Source organism: Peromyscus maniculatus, chromosome 4 (genome assembly GCF_049852395.1).
Source record: "Peromyscus maniculatus bairdii isolate BWxNUB_F1_BW_parent chromosome 4, HU_Pman_BW_mat_3.1, whole genome shotgun sequence".
NCBI classification, from domain to species: Eukaryota; Metazoa; Chordata; class Mammalia; order Rodentia; family Cricetidae; genus Peromyscus; species Peromyscus maniculatus.
This window is the reverse complement of record NC_134855.1, coordinates 5683828-5704933: the sequence shown is the minus strand read 5'-3', so window position 1 is coordinate 5704933 and position 21106 is coordinate 5683828. Positions and strand designations below refer to the sequence as shown.

The 21106-nt window shown below is 41.8% G+C and overlaps 1 protein-coding gene across 11 annotated transcripts in view; it reads left to right on the top strand.

Annotated features, from left to right (window-relative positions):
• Positions 1-21106, top strand: part of Mapkap1 (MAPK associated protein 1) — a 216661-nt gene that overhangs the window by 8913 nt on the left and 186642 nt on the right. For all 11 annotated transcript variants that reach the window (XM_042274816.2, XM_006988721.4, XM_016007181.3 and 8 more), the window contains exon 2: positions 18507-18832. In XM_042274816.2, coding sequence (XP_042130750.1) covers positions 18574-18832 — 259 coding nt within the window. In that variant the 5' untranslated portion in view covers positions 18507-18573. The remainder of the gene's footprint in view (positions 1-18506; positions 18833-21106) is intronic.

The following is a 21106-nucleotide window of genomic DNA, read 5'->3' as shown; positions in this document are numbered from 1 at the left end:
CGTATAAAGAGGTGACCATGTTGTCATATTTCATTTCGGCATCCCTCTGCAAAGCCATAATTACCTAATTAGGTTGTTAATTAGGAGATTAGCATTTCACTATATTGATAGAATGCTCTTTACCAGTGTGGGGCTAGATACAGATTTGTCTGCCCTAATTTATAATCTCTGCCTGCTTTGTACTTATTTATTTGCTTAAGATCCTTGTGTGGAGCAATTGAGTTTATCTGAGAAACAGTTTGTTTACAAGCTAATGAAGCTTTGATAACTCACAGAAGTTGCTGAGCTAAGGTATGAACAGAACTAAAGAATGGCCTCAGCCCCAAAGAAATTGTGAAAATTCTGAATTGATAGAACTTCTATTACCATAGGCAACAAACACATAAGAGTTTAGATTATTGGTCTGAAGTCCAAAATGCAAAATTTGAGTGTAAAGTGTGACAGATGTATGTGCTATTGGTTAAATTATTATGGCCAGTCCATGTAGTTAAAAGGAGATTTATTTAATGGCGAAACTTACAAATGAAGGAATAGGTAGGTTGAGGGTTCTGGGAAAGACGCAGCAGTAGTCTGGTGATGTTCTCTGGAGAACTCTCCTCCGTCCACCTCTAGCGTCTGGGCTCCCAGCTGCAAGAGAGCGCTGCAGGTCCCAATCTCGGGTCTTCAGGCCCTTTCTTGGCCCCACCTTGTGGGTGTGATAGTTACCAAAACCTCAGTGGGGGTTGGAACTTCCAGACCAAAGCTGGAATGGCTACCCACTACAATGTGCCCTAAACTAGGCAAAGGGCATTACTTTAGCTGTATTGAAATGTACTCCTTTCATTTGTAGTTGAGAAACTGAAGCTTGCTCAGCGATTTGAGAATAAGTATATCCACCTCTTTAGTCATGAGCCAGGCTTTATTTCACTTGTACCTTCTGTCCTTTGGTCTTTGCTGGGTCCATCTTCTTAAGCACTCTTTGGCCTGAGTCCTTCTGAAGTCTGAAGTATTTAATAGTAACCTTCCACTTGGTATTTGGACTAGGCAGTGTGTCTGATATTCTTTTCAGGGGCTGAGAGCCATTACTTCCTTTCTCAGTACAGTGCCTGTAGTTGGTGCCTTCCCTCGCTTTCCAGTTCAGAGCCCTTCCTAATGATGCGACCCTTTAATATGGTTCATCATGTTTTGGTGGCCTCCAACCATAAAATTACTTTCATTGCTACTTCGTAACTGTAATTTTGCTGCTATTATGACTCGTAATGTCAATAGCTGTGCTTTTGGTGGTGGTAGGAGACCCCTGTGAAAGGGTTGTTCAGCCCCCAGGGGCTGAGAACCGCTGCTCTAAGCAGCAGTTTAGCTGCTGCCTTTTCCTTCTTCCTTTTGGGAAAAGAATACATAGGGTCTTTCTATGTAGCCCTGCCTGTCCTGGAACTCACTGTGTAGACCAGGCTGGCCTTGAACTCTCAGAGGTCCACCTGCCTCTGTCTTCCAGGTGCTGAGATTAAAGATGTGAGCTAAACAGGACTCAGAAGGGTGAAGAAGCCAGGTGACAAGGCAAAAAATTTCCAGAGAGAAGTTTCTGCATGTATGAAGGTTGAGTGAGAACAAAGTTCTGTATGGATGGAAAGTACTAAGGGATGAGTGAGGAATGGAGCTGCTTGGTGGGCAAGGGTCAGAGTTGGGAAGGAGTTTGGGAAGTCAGTGAAAGACTTTAGGACGAGTTAGGAAGCAATTGTATTAGCATAGCCGAGAGCCAGTGGCTTACTTGAAATAATGAGAAATGGATGAGTTCTTGAGAGAAAGAACTAGAATGCACAGGATTCTGACGAAATGTCTTCAGGATCTGTGGGAAGGCTCCTAATTTAATAGGCAATTCTTTGTACACATTTGGAATATATGTCTGAGTGTGTCATAGATACCAGGCCTAAGTCTTATTTCCATTTTGATCCCAAGAAAAACAACACTAGCAGCTAATTCTCTTTCAAGTGAGCTGAGGATGTGAACATTTGAATGTTGGTTTGGGCCCAGTAGTGGAGCAGCAACTTGGTGAGACTTGGAGGAGCCGAGGTCTAGAGAAACGGCACTTTGCCTGTGTTCCAAACTGAATTTCTCCTGAGGACTGCTAACAGAGGCAGTGTGTCATCTCTCTGTGGCTTCTTAGGCCAGAGTTCTGATGCTCCTGAACATGGGCATTTTCCTTGAGAGTCAGATGTGCTGCTGGGATTTGGGCATTGGGATTAGTCTTCCTCAGCTAGAAATTTGAGTGTGCTCCTTCCACACTGATGTATTACACAGTTCTCGCCCTCCAGAGAAGAGGACTTCGAGCCTTGTGTTTCTGCTTGAGTGATTTCCTACCTGTTGCTGGCACCAACTCATTTTACAGGTTAAGTGTTTTGATTACTCTTGTTAGTTTAGCACAGTGAAGGACATTGTTGATACTTTCAGGTTAGAGTCACTAGAGCTAGAAGAATTCTTGGATATTGTCTTAGTTAGGATTTCTATTGCTGTAAAGAGATACAATGACCACGGTGACGCTTATAAGGAAAACCTTTAATTGGGGCTGGCTTATAGTTCAGAGGTTTAGTCCATTATTGTTGGGACAGGAAACATGGGCAGCCCACAGGCAGAAATGGTGCTAGAGAAGGAGCCCAGAGTTCTACATCTGGATGAGAGAGAGAGAGACAGAGAGACAGGCAGATGGAATGGGTCTGGCTTGCACTGTTGAAACCTCAAAGCCCACTCCAGTGACACACTTCCTCCAACAAGCCATACCACCTAATAGTACCACTCCCTGTGAGTCTATCAGGGCCATTTTCATTCAAACCACAGCACATGTAGCATGGATTCTGGCCTTCCTTGTTTGTATGTATGAATCACATACCATAACAGTCATCCTTCTCCAGGTGATAATGCATATTATATTATTGCAGAGCTTTGTGACCATCACTGTTACCTGTTTAGAACAGTCAGACCCCAGTCGTGTGTCACTGTCCCGTGTCCTGTCCTGGCCCTCTCCACTCTTGACATTCATAGTTCTATTTTGCATCTCTATGGTTTTGCTTATTTTCAGTTTTTTGTAGGGATAGAGTTGTAACCTGTGGCCTTTCATATCTGGGTTCTTTTGCCGAGTACAGTGTTGAAACAGTTAAGATTATACCTTATCCCCTTCCTCATCAGGTCATAGTCTACCATATGTGTTTATGTTTACCACCCCTTGTCTATCCATTCATCAGTTGGACATTTTGGTTATTTCTGACTTTGGCTATTATGCTGCTTTGCATATGTGTGTACAAACTTGTGTGTGAACAGGTATGTTCAGTTCGCTAGGGTGCATGTTGAGCCTATTGCTCACATGGTAACTCTGCGTTTCTAAGCATTGTGAGACTCTGCCCAGTTGTCTCCCGAAGTGGCTGTACCGTGCTCACACTCTCAGCACATCTTTACCTGGGGTCCATCGTGACTTCCTCACAAGGTTGATCACTGGGAGCCTTCGAGCCAGCGAAGAAAGGAGCTGCTTAGAATTTGGGAATTTATGTAGCATGCTTGCATACAGGTGGTGTGTGTGTGTGTGTGTGTGTGTGTGTGTGTGTGTGTGTGTGTGTGTGTGTGTGTGTGAGTCTGCCTGTCTGTCTCTCTCTGTGTCTCTAATGCAGCTTCTGGGTTCTCTTTTAGTGCTACATGCTTGTGAGCCTGCCTTCAAACTGTTGCTGTTTCCTGGGCTTTCTTGCCATACACATTCCCTGGTCAAGCTCATTCACTATGGCTTCATGTGTCACACAGATGTTGATGTCTTCCAGATATACTCAGTTTTCTCCAGAAGTCTCCCCCCTACCCCCCAGTGGTTTAGCCATATAACTCAAGTTGGTCTCTAACATGTGACCTTCTTGCCTCTGCCTCCAACGAACTAATATCACAAGTGTAATTTGGGTCTTGCTGATCTCTTTGGGTAATCCATACTCAAGTTCATTGTGTCTGAAATTAATTCATTATCTGCACCCCTGCCCCCACCTGCTAACTTGTTCCTGTTATTTATTTGTGTGTCACATACGGAGAGGTCAGAAAACAGCTTAAAGAGTCAGTTCTCCTCTCACTGTGTGGGCTCTGGGGATCTAACTCAGGTAGAGTTTTGACAGCAAGCATCTTTAACTGCTGAGTCGTCTCAGCAGCCTGTGTTTCATTGTTGGCAGTGGAAATGTTTCCCTCAACATTCACTCAATCACCGAGTTCTGCTTTTTGTCTCTGGAATGGTTCTTGAGTTTATGAAAGCATCTTATGGCTTCACTTGAGACCATCCTCTCCTCCTTGGGTTCTTGTCACAGCTTCACAGCAGTCTTCTGTCTTGTCCATTAGATGACTCTTCTGTGTGACATGATGCTCTAGCAGTCTTTGAAATGCTAATCTAATCAGCAACTTTGAACTGTGTAGTTTCAGTTAATAAAGACGTGTTCTGCTATTTCTTGCTTCAGTTCCAGACTATATTGAAGGTTGCTGCTTGGCCTGTCTTCTAACCATCCAACTTCTTTCTCATCGTTGCAGATCCATCATAGACTAGGGAATAACAGCAGCAGTAATAGTAGGCATCTGGGTAGTGCCTGCCATGGGCCAGGCAGTATCGTAAGTACATAACATTCATTTATTCAGTCAGTCTTTACAGTTCTGAGTAGCCATCCAAAAGATTCCCATTTCCAGATGAGGAAATAGACATAGAAGTTGTTACTCTCCACAGGCCCTATAGTGAGTGCCAAGTCCAGATTTACACCCAAGTAGCTTGCTTGATTCTTCTCAGCTCCGCCTCCTGCTGACTTTCTCAGCTCCCCATTCCCCCCATGCCCTTGACTTGTCTCACTACAAGGATCCTGTCTTTGATTCCAAACCAACTCAACTCATGTATGGCCTGGTGTTAATTTGAAAAACCAAAGGGGATTTTACTGTAAACTTTCTAATCAAGGAGCCAGCATTACAGAGTGGTGTCAGCTCTTTTGGGACTGCTCTCCAGGGAGGTAAGTTAAAGTGACGACTTTCATTGTCTTGGTCACACTTATGTCTTGGGAAGCCTTGTCTGAGCAACCAATTTCATTCAGCTATCTGTTCATTGTGATTCTATAGCACACCATTGGAATCCTCCAGCGTGGCTCTCATGCTTTATGGTGACCATTTGTACTCTTGTGTTTTCTCTGCTGTCTGAATCTCCCCTTACTGATAGGGGCTGCAGCTGAGCACTTGTTACCCCAACTCCCAGCATGTGGCGGGAGGCACAGGTGTTTGTACCTTTACATAGTTGAGTGCGCACAGTGTGTTCAAGAGTGTGGTAAGTGGACTAGGGGCAGAATGTGTGGTTTTAAGGTAGAGTGCTGGAGCCAGCCTGCCTGGGCTTTATCATGGCTCCATCTCTTCCTTGTGTGACTTTTGGTAAGTTTGTGCCTCCATTTATTGATCTGTGGAACACGGATAATAGAATCTACGTCATAGTTTTGTGGACAAGAGAAGTGGCTTGTCCAAACCATACAGTTAGGGCTCTGATAGTTGGGGAGCTGAAATTCAGGTTTCCTGTGTGGTTCATACATGCCACAGTGCTCATATGAAGGTCTTTCAACCATATTAGTCTTCTGATTGAACTCAGGTTGTCAGTCTTGGTGGCAAGTGCCTTTGTTTGCTAAGCCGTCTTTGCTGGCCCCAGAGAGATCCCTTTAACGTGTGTTAGATCCTATCATGCTGCTCTTTTCACAGTCCTCCATGGACTCTGCATTTCTCTTGGAGTATCTAAGGATTTGCCTTACTTTTCCAGCTCTTACCCTGTGCTGCTTGTCCCCCTTCCAGGACTCGTGGTACTTCTTGAATTGTGGTAAGCATGTGACTGAAGCCTTTTTCCTCATATGTTCACATGCACATGGTTTTCCCTGTCTTAGGTGGTAAGTCAGAAGCACTGCAGTGAACCATTCCTGTGCTATTTGGTTTGCGGTTGCAACCCAGTGCTCCATCTAGTGTGGCTCTTTCTCCACAGGCTTCTCGCTGCCATAGTGCACGTGCCTTGTTTGTTTGGCTGACCTCATTAGAACATGAGCTCCATGAAGGCAGGACTGTGGGTGTATGTGCACACTGTGTGTTCTGTATCGAGAGGAGTGCTTGGCAGATGTTGGCATGCAGTGCATAGTTGGTGAATGTACCCATTCAGTACTTAGTGACTGTTATGGGTGGATTCATTACTTAGAGGTAGACAGGCCATGCAGTGCAATGGAAATATAAAAGAACATCAACCTGGGATAAACAAGGAATCCACGGGAGTCTGCTTAAGGAGTATTACAGAATTTATTAGGATATAAATCGAGGAAATACACTCATGAATACAGAACTGAGTAGACAGCTGAAATTGTCCTTTGATCTGTCCGGGAACTTATCCACCTGGCAGTTCGATCACACCAGGAAGCAGGGAGCAAGGACCTCGTGACCCTTCTCCCTTACCTTTTAAGGGGTCACGGCAAGAAGCACCACCTCCTGCCCTCCGCTCCCAAAGAGCCAAAGGAGCAAATACCACTGCATTTCCCCTTTTTATCTAAATAAGAAGGTTCTAAACCTAATGCAAACTATATATAATAAGAATGATTATCAAAGCTGGGCGGTAGTGAACGCCTTTAATCCCAGCACTTGGGAGGCAGAGCCAGGCGGATCTCTGTGAGTTCCAGACCAGCCTGGTCTACAGAACAAGATCCAGGACAGGTACCAAAACTACACAGAGAAACCCTGTCTCGAAAAACAAACAAAACAACAAAAAAAGAATGATTATCAAGTATTGTCCAGGAGAAACAAAGAGTAATAATATAAACAAAATGGAGCCACAACCAACAAGAACAAGATCAAACAAGAAACACATGCTAAATGTCCAGAACATAGGTAAATGGCAAATTATTGGCATTATTCTAATAGCTGTCCTATCCTGAAGAATCTCTTATGTTCTTATCTAAGATATGAGAGGATTGTAACTCTGTCTAGTCTTCAACCCCATCAAAGATCTGAGAAAGGAAAATATTACCTGAGAAAACAGAAAGTGCAAACAATTTCCAAAAGATTGCAAGAATAAACAGAGATAGCTGGCAGCCTGGACAGTCACCTAAAGAGTCTCAGCACTATTGGGGCATCCATTTTGGCTACAGGCCTCGAATATCTGACAGACATTTTTTAGAAGCAGGAATTATGAAAGACCATCTTATCCTGACTTGGCAAGGTTTAGCAGTCGCTTTTCCTTATCTCCTGCTTGTCTAGAAAGGACATCATTCATACTGTCAGCAGTCGAGGCAAGGGTAGTTCTTTGCCCACTAGACCATTTAATGCCAAGAAGAAGACAAACTTCCAAACGGAGTGTCTTAGAAGCCCAACATTCTCTTGGGAGTAGATCAGTGCTGCCAGAAGCAATTATGTCTCATGTCAACAGAATTCTAAGTTATCAAAACATTTAAATGCCATATTATCTGGGTCTATGAAGTGTCTGAAGACTTCCTATCCATCTGACACAAGTTTCTGTAAATCTGGAAAACCTAACTAACATAACTATAGATATGACACTCATGGGTGACTATTAATCTGTAAGTCTTATTTACCTAAATAACCTAAGGACTAAGGCTTCACATAAACAGGGTAAGCAGTCTGTAAACAGATGTACAGTATAAGGACAATGACCTCAAAATTGTGATAATACACAGAATATCTTGTGATTTTTGTTTGTTCATTTTGTTTATAATGGTCTCCTGCAGTCCAAATGCTGTGAACTTGGTATGTGCCAATGATGACCTTGAACTTCTGATCCTCTGGCATTCACCTCCCAAGTACCATGATTATAGGCATGGACTACTATGTCTGATTTATGATACAGTGTCAGGATCAAAACCAGCATTTCATGCATCAAAGTGATCATTCGACAACTGATTGACATACTCAGCTCTGCTTTTTTTTTTTTTTTTTTTTTTTTTTTAAGGTAGGGTCTCACTGTGTAGCCCTGGCTGTCCTGGAACTTTTTTTGTTTCTTTGTTTGTTTGTTTTTCCAGACAGGGTTTCTCTGTGTAGCTTTGGTGCCTGTCCTGGATCTCGCTCTGTAGACCAGGCTGGCCTCGAACTCACAGAGATCCACCTGGCTCTGCCTCCTGAGTGCTAGGATTAAAGGCGTGTACCACCACCACCCAGCTGTCCTGGAACTCTTTACATAGACCAGACTTGGCCTTGAACTCACAGAGAGATCTGACTGCCTCTGTCTCCCTAATATTCGGATTAAAGGAGTGCACCACTGTGCCTGACATAGAGTTTGTTATAGCAGTGATTTGAGCTCTAGGTCTCCCTATTACATTACACTATCAGAATACTGATGGCAGGAGTTGGCAATAGGTACTAAAATAAGCAGTAGGAATTGTTTAGATTGCAGAAGTTTTGAGTATAGATTTTAGTACCAAAGATCTTTGGTTTAGTCAGAAATGATTCTGAGGGAATTAGAAATGACCACAGATGTCTTTTCAAGTCGCACATTAAGGTTTCTTAGCCTCAGCATTGTTGATACTGACCTTTTGATGGTACAGTTCTTTGTTGTGGGTGTTTCCCTGTGCACAGCGGCATGATTTGCAATCCCTAGAGTTCATCCTCTTATTAGTAGCACCCATCCCCAGTGTGACAACCAGAGATATCTCCAGACATCGCCAGATGTCTGAACCCATTGCCACTGTTGAGTCTTTAGCAAGTGATTTAAGAAGAGGAAGATTCATACCTTCATAAAATAACCACCTTACTGAACAAAGAGTTGGATCAAACAGTTTGGAGCGGATAGTTCCTTAGAAATGGTGTTCCTACAGCTAACTAATGAAGCCAGAAATAAAGTACCTGTGAAGCCATGTGGGCCCTGGGATTTAGAGAAGAGTTTTCAGGGGTGAGATGCATGTGTTGGACTGAAGAGAAGGATTGGCACGTCTCCTAACAAGGAACTATCATTACCAAAGACCAGAGGATACACAGAGTTCCTGAGAATTGCAGGAGGTGGAAGGGGAGGAGGGCCGATAGTGAAACCAGGTTATAGAGGACCGACACCCCCCCCCTCCCCGTGCTGCATGTGGAGGCCTTTGGGTTTACTGCATGACAGGTCATCTCAGACTTATGGCTTAAAGCAGTACAAGCTTAGGACTCTCAGAGAAGGAGTCAGGCTCCAGCTGGATTCCTCCCTATGATCTCAGAGTTGAAATGAAGGTGCTAGCTGGTGATGAGCTTCTGAGCTTCTTAGGTTGGTTGTAGGATGCTTCCTCGTGGCTCCTAGCTAATGGCCAGTGTTGAGCCCTTGGTCCTTGCTGCGTGGTTCTGAACATCACCGCTTGCTTCTTCGAGGCCCTTGGGAATCTCTTTGGTTGACCATTTCCATCTTCACTTGACTGAGAAGTCTCATGTGACAGAATGCCACCGAGGGACTGTGCCTTTCACACCTTCGTCATGTTCTGTTGACTGTATCCTAGAAGGTCTCACCTACACTCAAGAGAAGGGTAGCTATACAGTAAAGTGGATGGATGATGCCAAGAGGCTAGACTTTCTGCAACTGTCTCTCCCATAAACCCCCTGCGCCATAAAGGCAGTGGTCAAGTCTACTATTCCTCTTTAGCCTCTATCTCTGGTGCCTGACATTTGTGACCTTTGTCAGATAAGTAAAATCTGTGAGTACTGGGTAGGTAAGAGATGAGCACTGCTTACAGCTTACATCCTTAATCAATGATTTCACGTTGCAAACAGTCTAGCTGCTTTGACACTATTTGTGTCTTCACTCTAGATAAAACTATAAACATTTTTACCTGAGATCTTAAAGTAAAACCTGAAATTATTTATTTCTACAACTGCCAATCAAGCCTTTTATGTCAGAGAGACAGCACCCATTAGAAAAAAAATAATTTAGGGCTACATTGCAGTGAACTGGTAGATTTCTTGTAACCACTGAATTTGTTGTCAGGTTTGGAGATTTGAGAGTTGTGGGTGGTTAGGATGTCTGAAGTTTCACTGCTGTCGCAGTTAATTAACATTTCAGGACTCTGGAAGTGCTGTTTTATAACAAGGGAGGAGTAATACTGTAGTCTGACTTGGGCTTGGGACTTCATATATGGTTTATATATTAATTATTACTCAGTGATTTATCTTACAGCCTTTGTACTTGTCATCAGGAACATCTGTAGGCAGAATTTTGATTTTGAGTTGTTCATTGAGAAAGAATAACACCAAAGCCAGTTTTCCCCCAGACCATGCGCTTGAACCTGGGGTTTAGGAAAGTCCATGTATGTTCTGGGAAACTGAACCCCACAAAAACAAGCATTGCAAATTTTTCTAGACTATCAATTTTAGTAGTGTTTTCTTTCTCTGAATATTTATTATTTTAATTTTGAAATGTGTGGGGTAGGAGTATAAGCATAGGAGTGCTGGTACCAGAGGAGACAGGAATTGGCTGGAGGATCCCTAGGAGCTGGAGTAATTGTAGCTACCTACCTGTGTGCTGAGAACAGAACCCAGGTCCTCTGGACAAGCAGTTTGTGCTCGTAACCACTGACAGCCACCTCTTCATCTCTGTGGGGTTTTTTGGATTTTGTTCTTTTGGGTTTTTTGTTTTTTGGAGACACTGTCTCATGTAGTCTAGACTGTCCTTGAACCTGTGTAGCTGAGGATGACTTTGAACTTCTGGTTTTACTACTGCCACCTCCCAAGTGCAGAAGCTACAGGCCTCTGCCACCACACCTTGGATGTAGGTCTGTAGAAGTGTTTGCCTAGCGTGCGCACGTGTGTGTGTGTGTGTGTGTGTGTGTGTGTGTGTGTGTGTGTGGTTCAGTTGGTAAAGTAAAGTAATCATAAGGACCTGAAATCCAATCCCCAGAACCTATATAAAAGCTGGGTGCATGAGGTGCACCTATAATCTCAGCACTAGGGGTATGAGGAAAAGTGGATCCCTGATGCTGAATGGCCAGACAATCTAGCTGATTTGTTGTACTTCAGCTTTAGAGAGGGACCCTGTCTCAAAAAATAAAGTGGAGAGTGATTGAGGAAAACACTCAGTGCCCAGCTCTAACCTCCATAGAAACACATTCAGGCACCTGCACTTACCAGTATGTATACCTACATGAACATGTCTGTGTAACACACACACAGTTTTTCTTTTGATGATGATTTGTAAGTATTCCAAAGCCAGGCATCTAGAGGCCAAGATTTTGAAATTTCATAGAATTATTTACACTATATTTGATCAGTGCTAATTATAATGCAAACTCAGATTTAAGGATGAGGCAAAAATCAATGTACCAAAGATGGTTAGTGCATCCTAGTCTGGCTGTTACATGTTAAGGGATCAGTACTGCTCACAGGACGAGCCCAGCGTTGGTCATCTGTCACTACCCTCCTTGTATTTCTGCCTAAGCAAAGCCCAGCCATCCTTAAAATGCCACCTCTTCCTTTCTTGGACTTTGCTGTTTCTTGGAAAGCATTGCATAGTCATTTGGGAGTTGGTATATGCATTGCGTGTGTTCCTTTTCTGTTTGTGGGGAAGAGTGCCTATGTTGATATCAGTCTGGAGGGGCATCACACTCGTGTAGATTCCTAGTCTCGCTCTAAGATGATGGTTAGTGAATGAATCTCATTCAAAAGAACGTACAAGCATTTCTTTGCCTTTTTTTTTTTAAATCTTAAAGTACTTTTACTCAAAAGTGTGGAAATAGAAGTGGAGGAGGATAAAGTAAGCTCCAAATGTATGTTCTCACTGTTACTGTTCACTGAAGTTAGACACAGTCATATGGAGAAGCTTTGAATTCCCAGAACAATTTTGAAAAGCCATTTTTGCTAGTCTGAAAAATAGATGAAGGCTTAATTTAGAGTCACATTGGAGAGAGCTAGAGAAGGAAATTCAGAAGCAACAAACTGCATTTTATTTTAATAGTCATTTCAATTATTTTCAAATTCTAGGAGGTATAAATTCTGAACTGTAGCTAAGTCAGAGAATCTTGGCCAGAGTCTAGAGATAGTCTGCTGGTTTCTAGAAATGGAAACTTCATATAGAATGAAAGGGTTTTGTTATCCTTACTTGTAACCACCCTACCTCATGGTTGATAAATGGGACTGCTTTTGTTAGTCTGAGTTAAGGACTCCTGCATGGGAATCAGGTTATCATGCCAAATACTAACAGTGTCAAGTCGGGGTACAGTGTAGAAAGGTTAAAAAAAAAAAAAAAAAAAAAAAAAAAACCAACTCACATCTGCTGTTACATGTTGTTAACTCCCTTAGCAGACGTTAAATCATTTCAAGTACAATAATAGTGTGGGAGGTAAATTAACTAACCATTAACAATCTTATAAATACACAATTAACATGCCAGCATTTATATGACACATTGATGGGGCAGCAGTAATTTTTGATTGGGAGTTTGCAGACCTTTGAGAAGCCTCGGGCTGTTGCTTATTCAGGCAGGTTTTCACAGATTGCAGGTGAGGGCTGCTAGTAGAGCTGTGAGTGGTATTTTGAAAGGGAAGGAGCTGGGGGTCCTTTCTAAGCATGGGCTTGGGCACAAACATTTAGACACACTGTTGCTTGCAGGTCCTTAGGGACTGAAGGAGTACAACGAGGGCTCCATGCTTATGATGAATTATTTGAAGAAAGATAAAATACTTCAGCTATGGACTTATAGCTGAGGTTGCATAAATTATGATTTTCAAAAATATCTTTGGGGTAGGGTCAGAGGCATAGCTTAGTGGCAGAGTGCTTGGCAAGCACACAGAAGCTCCTGGATTTGATCCCCAGCATTGCAACAAATCACCCAAACAGAATCTATATTTAGACCTAACTTGAGATATAAAGTAAGACCTCTGTGGTTTTAGGTTAAAAATAGATGATCTCTCATGTTCCTTTCATGTGGAAAATTTTGTGAAAAAATGTTTCTTTTTCAGCACTTGTTACAGGTACTGCTTATTTTTATGCTGTTGTACAAAAATGACTGTAGCATTAGCAGAGTAACTGTCTTGTGTACAGCTGAACACATGTGTGTCTTAAAGCTTTTATAAGGACCCTTGGAACCCACAACAACAATGGGATGTTTACAAGCTGTCTTGCTGTGAATGGTGAATCTTTGTTGTGAGGCTGTGGCACAATGGTTAGGAACTTGTGCACTGACCATGTTTCTTACCCTTTTTTTCTGTGCCTTGGCGTTCATGTTTTTTTTTTTTCAGTATGTAAAATGGACAATATAAAAAAAGCCATTTTTTTTTTTTTTGGACATTATGTAGCTGGCCTGGAACTCTGCTCTGTAGACCAGGCTGGTCTTGAACTCATAGAGATCCTCCTGCCTCTGCCTCCTAAGTGCTGGGATTAAAGATGTGTGTTATTATAACTTATGATAGCAACTGTCTTAAAAAAGGTTATTTTGATAAATTAATTCATGTAAAAAGGATAAAATAAGTTTAGCTTTTCAGGTTAGGTGATGTGTAGTTTATTTTGGCTTCTGGAATTCTGTGGTCTAGCTATAGCAGATGTACAAAGTCCTATGGATGCATACTGTTTTATCCTGAATCATTTCCCATGGCTACTTTCTCCAACTCTGCATATATGTTTTATCCTACTGCATTTCACGTGTTTCTATGAACCATTGCCAGTAAAGTTTGAGAGCTTGTGTGTATAAAGTTCTTGAGTGTTCAGAACTTGGCATGGTTGCTTATGCCTGTAGTCCTAGTACTCAGGAGGTTAAGACAGGAGGATTGCTGTGAGTTTAAGGTCAGCCAGGGCTCCAGAATGAGATCCTAATCTTAAAAGATTGTTGAGACCTGATATTCATCTGAATCTGCTAGGCAGGATTTCAACTGTGTCCCAAGTTACACAGGCAGGTTCTGTGATTTTAATGAACATAAACAGTTGTGAAGAGTTGTATGTCGTATCCAAGTCACGCCAGAATCCTCTTTTAATAGAGTAGTAGGAACTAAGCAGATATGTGCTGAATCTTTTTATAAGGAGACTAACTCGGTACATTAAAAATGTTTGTCATTTTGAAACTAGGAATGGTGGCATACACATGTAATCTCAGAATGTGGGAGGTGGGGTAGGAGGGTCAGGAACTCAAGGCCAGTCTCATAGCAAGTTTGAGGTCAGCCTGTGCTATATGAGACCCTGTCTCAAAATGAAGATAAAAGCAGGGAGGTGGTGGCACTTGGGAGGCAGAGGCAGGCAGTTCGAGGCCAGCCTGGTCTGCAGAGGGAGTTCCAGGACAGCCAGAGCTACACATAGAAACTCTGTCTTGAAAAACCAAAACCAAACCAAAACAAAACAAACCAAAACAAACAAATAAATAAATAAATAAAAGGAAAAAGTCTGTCATTTTGGAATTGTCTTCACTTCTGCCTAGATGTCCCTATTACTTAAATTTTTTAGTAAACAAATATGCTTTGAAGAACCTGTAAGTAAATAGTGGGAGAAAGGGTCTTGGGGCATATAGCTAATACTGCTTACCATTTGTGAATTCCTGGGTTCTACCTCCAGTCTCTCACTCGCTTGCTTTCTCTTGCACGCATAAATGTTAAAAAAAAAAAACCACATTATTTTATAATTGAAATTGAGATAAAACTGATTAATTTTATTTCACGTAGTGTTTCCCAGATTTAAAGCCTTTTTAAATTAAAAAATTTTCAGTTGTAGTAAAATGTACATTGCATGAAATTTGTCATTTTAATGACTTTTCAATATCCAGTTCAGTGGCATTATGTATACTCACAGTGGTATGCAGCTATCACCACCACCCATCTAGAGAATTTTCCATCTTCTTAGACTGAGAGCAGTACTGAACAGCTGCCTGGCCCTCCTTTCTCTAGCCTCTGGCAACTAGCTACCAGTCTTCTTTCTGTCATTAAGAATGTGTGTGCTCTGGGTAGCCAGTATGAGAATGCTTAAGAGTACATACATGTTCTTTTGTGGCTGGCATATTTTACTTAGTTATAATGTCCCTAAGTATCATCCATTTTGAAGTATTATTATTTCCCAGGTTTATATATATCACATTTTGTTTATCCATCTTCTACCATATTTTTTTGGTAATTTTTATGTGTGTTTGTCTGTGTAGGGTATATGTACATGTGAGCCCATGTGTGCAGAGGCCAGAGACATTAGGTGTCCTGTTCTGTCATTTTTACCTTATTCTCTTGTGATGTGGCTGAAGTTGATTCTAGGCTGGTGACCATTGAGGTCCAGTGACCCTCCTGTCTCCGTCACCCATAGCGCCAGAGTCACAGCTATACACGACCTTCCCTGGCTTTTTACGTAGACACCTTTGATTTGAACTCAGGTCATCATGGTCCCCAGCCCCTTCCATATTTTTTTATTACTACATAGTATTCCGTTGCATGTATGTGTCAGAGCATATGCATGATTGTTTGGATGTTCAGATTACATTTAGATTTTCAGTATATATTCCAAGTAATTCTTAGATAAACATTTATGCTCAGTTACTTCCTAGGGGACGTTCTATAGTGGGTTTCATAGAGTGCTTATGTTTTACATTTTGATGTTTTACATTAAGCGTTACCAAGTTTCTCTACCAAGTACCCATTTTCACTCCCTCCTATTATAAATGAGAGTGTAATGTCTCAGGACACCTGTCAATATTAGTTCTTAAAAATCGTTTTGTTCTTTGTACAATTGAACAGAAAAAATAACTTATTTCATTGTTGTTCTGAGCGTCTGTGTTAGAAATCAAATACACCTTCAAGTGATGCTTAGCTGCTCTTAAAAGATTTTAAAAATACTGTCATGATTCTGAAAAGCAGTGTTGGCATAAGTGAATAGTGTCCCAAGGTGACAGTTTTGAAAGGCATTGGTGAGAAGCTCTCATATCTGTATTAACAGAATGTGATCTCTCTCTCTAACCACACACCTGACATGCTTGAAAGACTTATCTGGACAGCAGGATTGGATGGATAGTCATTGCAAGTTGGGCAGCGGCATGTATTGAGAATCCTGCTTGGTGTAGCACCCTTGTTGCCAGAGAGATGTGTTACTAAGACCCCTGTCCTTATGGAACTTCAGGAACACCTCATAGGAGCCCAGAAATGACACCCCAATAGCATGTTTCCCAGGGAAGTCCTGTGGAGTTTCCTTTCAGAGCTGGTGTGGATTGAATCACACAGATTCATCAGTGCATGGAGTCATAGTGTTTAACAGAGACACTGCTTGCTGATGCTGGAGTGTGTTGAGGCCTTTCTAACCAAGGGTGAAGTTGGGGAGCTGGTGTGCCCCCCTCAGAAGTGCTTGTTTGTTTGTTTGTTTGTTTGTTTTTTTTATTTTTGTAAGCTGTGCTGGACAGATTCACTTTACTAGAAAAGGTCTGGTGTTTGTTTGTTTTTTTTGAACTTCAGTGTACTTTTCTTTGTTCTTTGCTATTTGGTTTGTTGCCAGAACACTCAGTAAACATTTGGTTTTGCAGGAAGAGCTAGACGATGTGAAGGTGAAAGGCACAACCCTTTTGCCAGCAGTAGCAGCCTGCCTTTCATAGAGGGAAGAAGCTGATTGTTTCAGGAGGCTTGGAGGTGGCCAGCTGCGACTGACAGAGCAGCTTCTTGACAAGGGATCTGTGCTCCCTGCGCCTTCCCGCCATGGTTGTAGAAAAGGCTTCATTTTACAAATGGAATTTAAGTGCTCACTTTAAATTTTGTAATTATTTCATCACTACACTGACTCATTAACATTGAAGAGATCAGATATTTGAGAAATGGGTGATACCAACATGGTATTGGGGGCATAGGAGGTTTGTCCTGCACAAAGTTTTGTTTAGGCATGAGATACTTAGCATTGCATTTCCCATTAGCCTCTGTGAGAGAAGTAGTCCATGAACTGGGTATAAAGGAAAGAGAGTAAATATTAGTGTATCTTGATTACTATCTTGATTAAATGTACTTCAATCACATTTCCTTTTAATATTAGTATCTTTAATATCTACTAGATAATGGCAGGCAAAATTTTGATGAATTTTAAAAATCCACTGGCTGCCATGATTTATGTCATTGGAGTTTCCTCTGTGTCCCTTTCTAGAAGAAACAAGTGAGAAGAGTCTTTCATCTTCTCTCCCTCTCTTTTCTTTTTCCTTGTCTTTCTACTGGGGACCAAACTCAGGGCCTTGCATAGGCGAGGCAAGTACTCTATACCCAGCTCCGAGTGAGTGTGTATGAATATATGTGTGTGGGTGTGATGGATGTGTGTTCAGATGCACATGCCCATGTGTATGAGGCCAGGTGAGGACATTGTGTGTTCTGCTGTATAACTCTCTGCCTTACTCCCTTGAAATAGGGCCTCATTGTACTTGGAACTAGGCTAGCAGCCAGCAAGCCCCAGTGATCCTCCTGTTTCTGCTTACCATGGTTTTGGGGTAGGCTAGCACTGCTTCTGTGCTCAGATTTTTACTTTTAAGATTGATTTGATGTGCATGAGTGTTTGGCCTACGTATACGTATACATATACATATACATATACATATACATATACATATGTGTGTGTGTGTGTGTGTTCACCTTGTGTATAGTTGGTACCTGTAGAGATCAGAGAATGTCAGACCCCCGTGCCCTGGAGTTACAGATGTTTATGAACCAACATATGGGTGCTGAGAATCAAACCCAGGTCCTCTGGAAAAGCAGCCCTCTCTCCAACCCCTCACACTGTCTTTTTATATAGATTCTAGGGATTTAAAACTATTTTGATTTTGCTGGGTGGTAGTGGCACACACCTTTAATCCCAGCATTTGGGAGGCAGAGGCAGACAGGTCTCCAAGTTCTAGGACAGCTTGGGCTGCACAGAAAAACAAAACAAAGCAACAACAGCAAAAACTAGTTTGGTCTCTAGGGTCTATTTTCTAGCCACAATATGTATTATTCTCTATTGACTATTTCCAGCCAACTGAGAAAGTTCCATCTAGTCCATGGAATAAACATCATTACATGTAGTTTTAACAGAATCAAGGAAGCAGTTCTTATAATTAGGTTTCTAAAATAAGAAATTAATCTTGTGGCAAGGCAATTTTGACTAATACATTTTATTTTAAAAACACAGTATTGTCTTAAGAGAAAGAAAAAATGTTTATTGCGCAATATTACTTTGGTGATAAATTTTTGTAAAATCCCCGGCACCTCAAAAAGCTTCTTGTCCCTTTAAATTTACAGCCATGAGACTTTAAACTGATAAGTGCAGGTGAGTACTGTAGCATATCACCTGATAACACCTTGTCCCCATAGCATCAAGAGCAGGTGCATGGCGTAGAGGAAGAGGAAAGGAAAACATCCATTCTCACATGGTCCCTTGCTTTGAATAGACTCACTAAGTATTGCTATGATTTTCTTGAGCCATGGGCCTGGTGCTTATAAGGATTTCCTTTCAGTTTAGAGTTAATCCATTTAAGCTCCTGGGTACAGGGATAATGTTGGTTTTCAAGATAGACTTTTACCACATTGAGTTTGTTTGAAAAATGATTCAGCCATTTTTTGCCTGTTTCTTAAATATTGCTGTGTGCATCATGTTTCTAGGTAGGTGAGCCCGTGAAACAGTATGAAGAGGAGAAAATAGCCTTAAGGAAATTGGCCCACAGGAAGGATGGCCTTCTTGGACAATCCAACTATTATTCTTGCCCATATTCGACAGTCACACGTGACCAGTGATGACACGGGGATGTGTGAGATGGTTCTCATTGATCATGACGTTGACCTAGAGAAGACCCATCCTCCTTCAGTGCCTGGAGACAGTGGGTCAGAAGTTCAGGGAAGCAGTGCTGAGACTCAGGGCTACGTGTATGCCCAGTCTGTCGATATTACCTCAAGCTGGGACTTTGGTATTAGAAGACGCTCAAACACAGGTAAACTCTGTCTTTAGTTATCTTCTTAACTTCAGATCAGTAGTCAGCTGAGAGAGAATGGGCAGTGTTGGAACAGGTCCCTTAGGGAGTCTCTGTGCCTAGTCAGAGAGTGTGGCTGAGCATCTCTGTGAGTGGAAGAGCCTCTGGTATGGGGCTGTTTGGAGAAAGTAGACAGGAGAGCCTTATGTAAGTGGAAGGAACCTTTAGAAAAGGAAATGGCCCTGTTTTGAGACCTTAGAGTCACCCAGTCTCAAGTAAATTTCCTTGAGGGAGATTCCAGGGTGACAAAGAACTCTTAACATGGGAACAGGATAGTCCAGGAGTACAGGCACCAAAGTCAATACAAGAGCAGGCTAGCCCAGGAGTGCAGACCATCGAAATCCCAGCTCCTGGAGGAGCAGTGGGATATGGGTCAGGAGGGTGGTTTTAATAGGATTCCTACATAGAGTGAGGGAGGCACAAAAATGCCCCTATTTTGATGAGTTCCCCTTACTTTCTTAAGTTGATTACTAACCTTTGATCTCAATGGTTTGGAGATGTTCCAATTTGCCATATATATTTAGTTCTTAACTTTTAGAGCCTCGTCATTGTTCACTGTCCCGTTGATAGTGTTTTTGTGATCTTTCCAGGAGAGTGCAATGTGCCAAGGCTTAGGGGAGGGGAGGGAGGGGGAGAGAACACATGCATAAATATATATACATACATGCATACATATGAGAGACAGTATTTTAGGAATCATTTTTTTTAGACTATCATAAAATACAATCGGAATCAGTAGCAGTAGCCTGTTAATCCCAAGGAAAGGGAGTGGCAGAGATGGACAGCACTGGAAAAGGTTTATTTTCATGGGAGTCTTCTGGCAGAGCTGGGTACACCTCACAGTGAAAGGCACATTGGAGTTGGGTTCAGAATGCAGTGTCTGTGACATCAAAAAGAATAGTCTGCCCTTAAGATGAAAATAGCTAATATCACTTCCCAGTATCTACAGAGACTTTTATCAAAAGAGGGTTCAAGTAAAGGTTTGCATGTAATTTAGAGCCGTTGGCGCTCAGTGCTCTAGTTGGAACATCCTTCTAAGTCACTGCGATGATATCTTCTGTGACAGGCTGGGTACATTTTACCAGGGAGGTGTTGCCCAGTGAGAGTATTATGATGATATTCCTGTGACTACACCCTCCACAGTTATTAAGTACAGTGGAATGTGTTTTTCCTCAGTGGATTTGGTTAGGTATAGTGACATTGTCAGAATGCTTTTTGCAAGCCAGGGCAGTAGTAGTGCACACCTTTAATCCCAGCACTACGAAGGCAGAGGCAGGTGGATCTCTGTGAGTTCGAGGCCAGCCTGCTCTAAAGAGCTAGTCCCAGGACAGCCAGGGCTACACAGAGAAACCCTGTCTTGAAAAAAACAAAACAGTTGGTGGTGGTGGTGGTGGTGCACACTGGTAGGATTTGCTGAGAAAACAAAACAAACAAAACAGAATGCTTTTGCCAGCATAGTTTTTAAATTTCCAGCAAGATTATTTCCAGTGTTGCTCTCCCACAGTGCTAAGGAAGGAATGTGTGGTGTCCATCCTTGAGAGTGCTTGTAAACAAAGTTGATCTTAGTTGTTTTCTTGTCGGTGTGGGTGCCTGAGTAGGATGGGGAAGAGTAGCAAGGGCAAACAAGCTCCGAGAGAGCCTTGCCGCCTTCTGACTCCTCAGTTAGGGCTGGGAGCAGCAGTTGCTGATGGACCCTGGTGGTCTCTCTTTGAAGGACCAGGCCACTGATTTTTGAAGGTTGAAGTTGATCAGTCAGTGGCAATATAATCACAGATGTGTGATTTTAGGTGACTTTTGTTGCTGACATTTCTTTAGTTAAAACACTGAGGTGCAAGCACTTAATTGGAACTGTAGGCTGTATTGGTGATCGAGGAATTTAGTTTTTAATCTTTAAAGTGCATCTTAAAGTTTTTTAAAGAAAAATTGTTCTTTTTAAGATTTGACTAATGTGACAAAGATACAAATCATTTATTTTACTACCTATAAACTGTTTCAGCCCACTGAAGAAAAGCTATGCTAATTTATATAGCTTTGACATTTTATAATTTTCATGATTTTTAGATAAAGGATTTTATATTTAAAACTTTAATAGTCTAGTCTGAGTTCATTTATCTTTAATTTTTGAAACGGGTAGAGTAATTCATAACAGTAATTTTATTCCTGTAATGTAATATTCACTTCAGTTCATTTGTGCATTAAAATTCCTTTAAGACCGTTATTAATGATTTATATAAT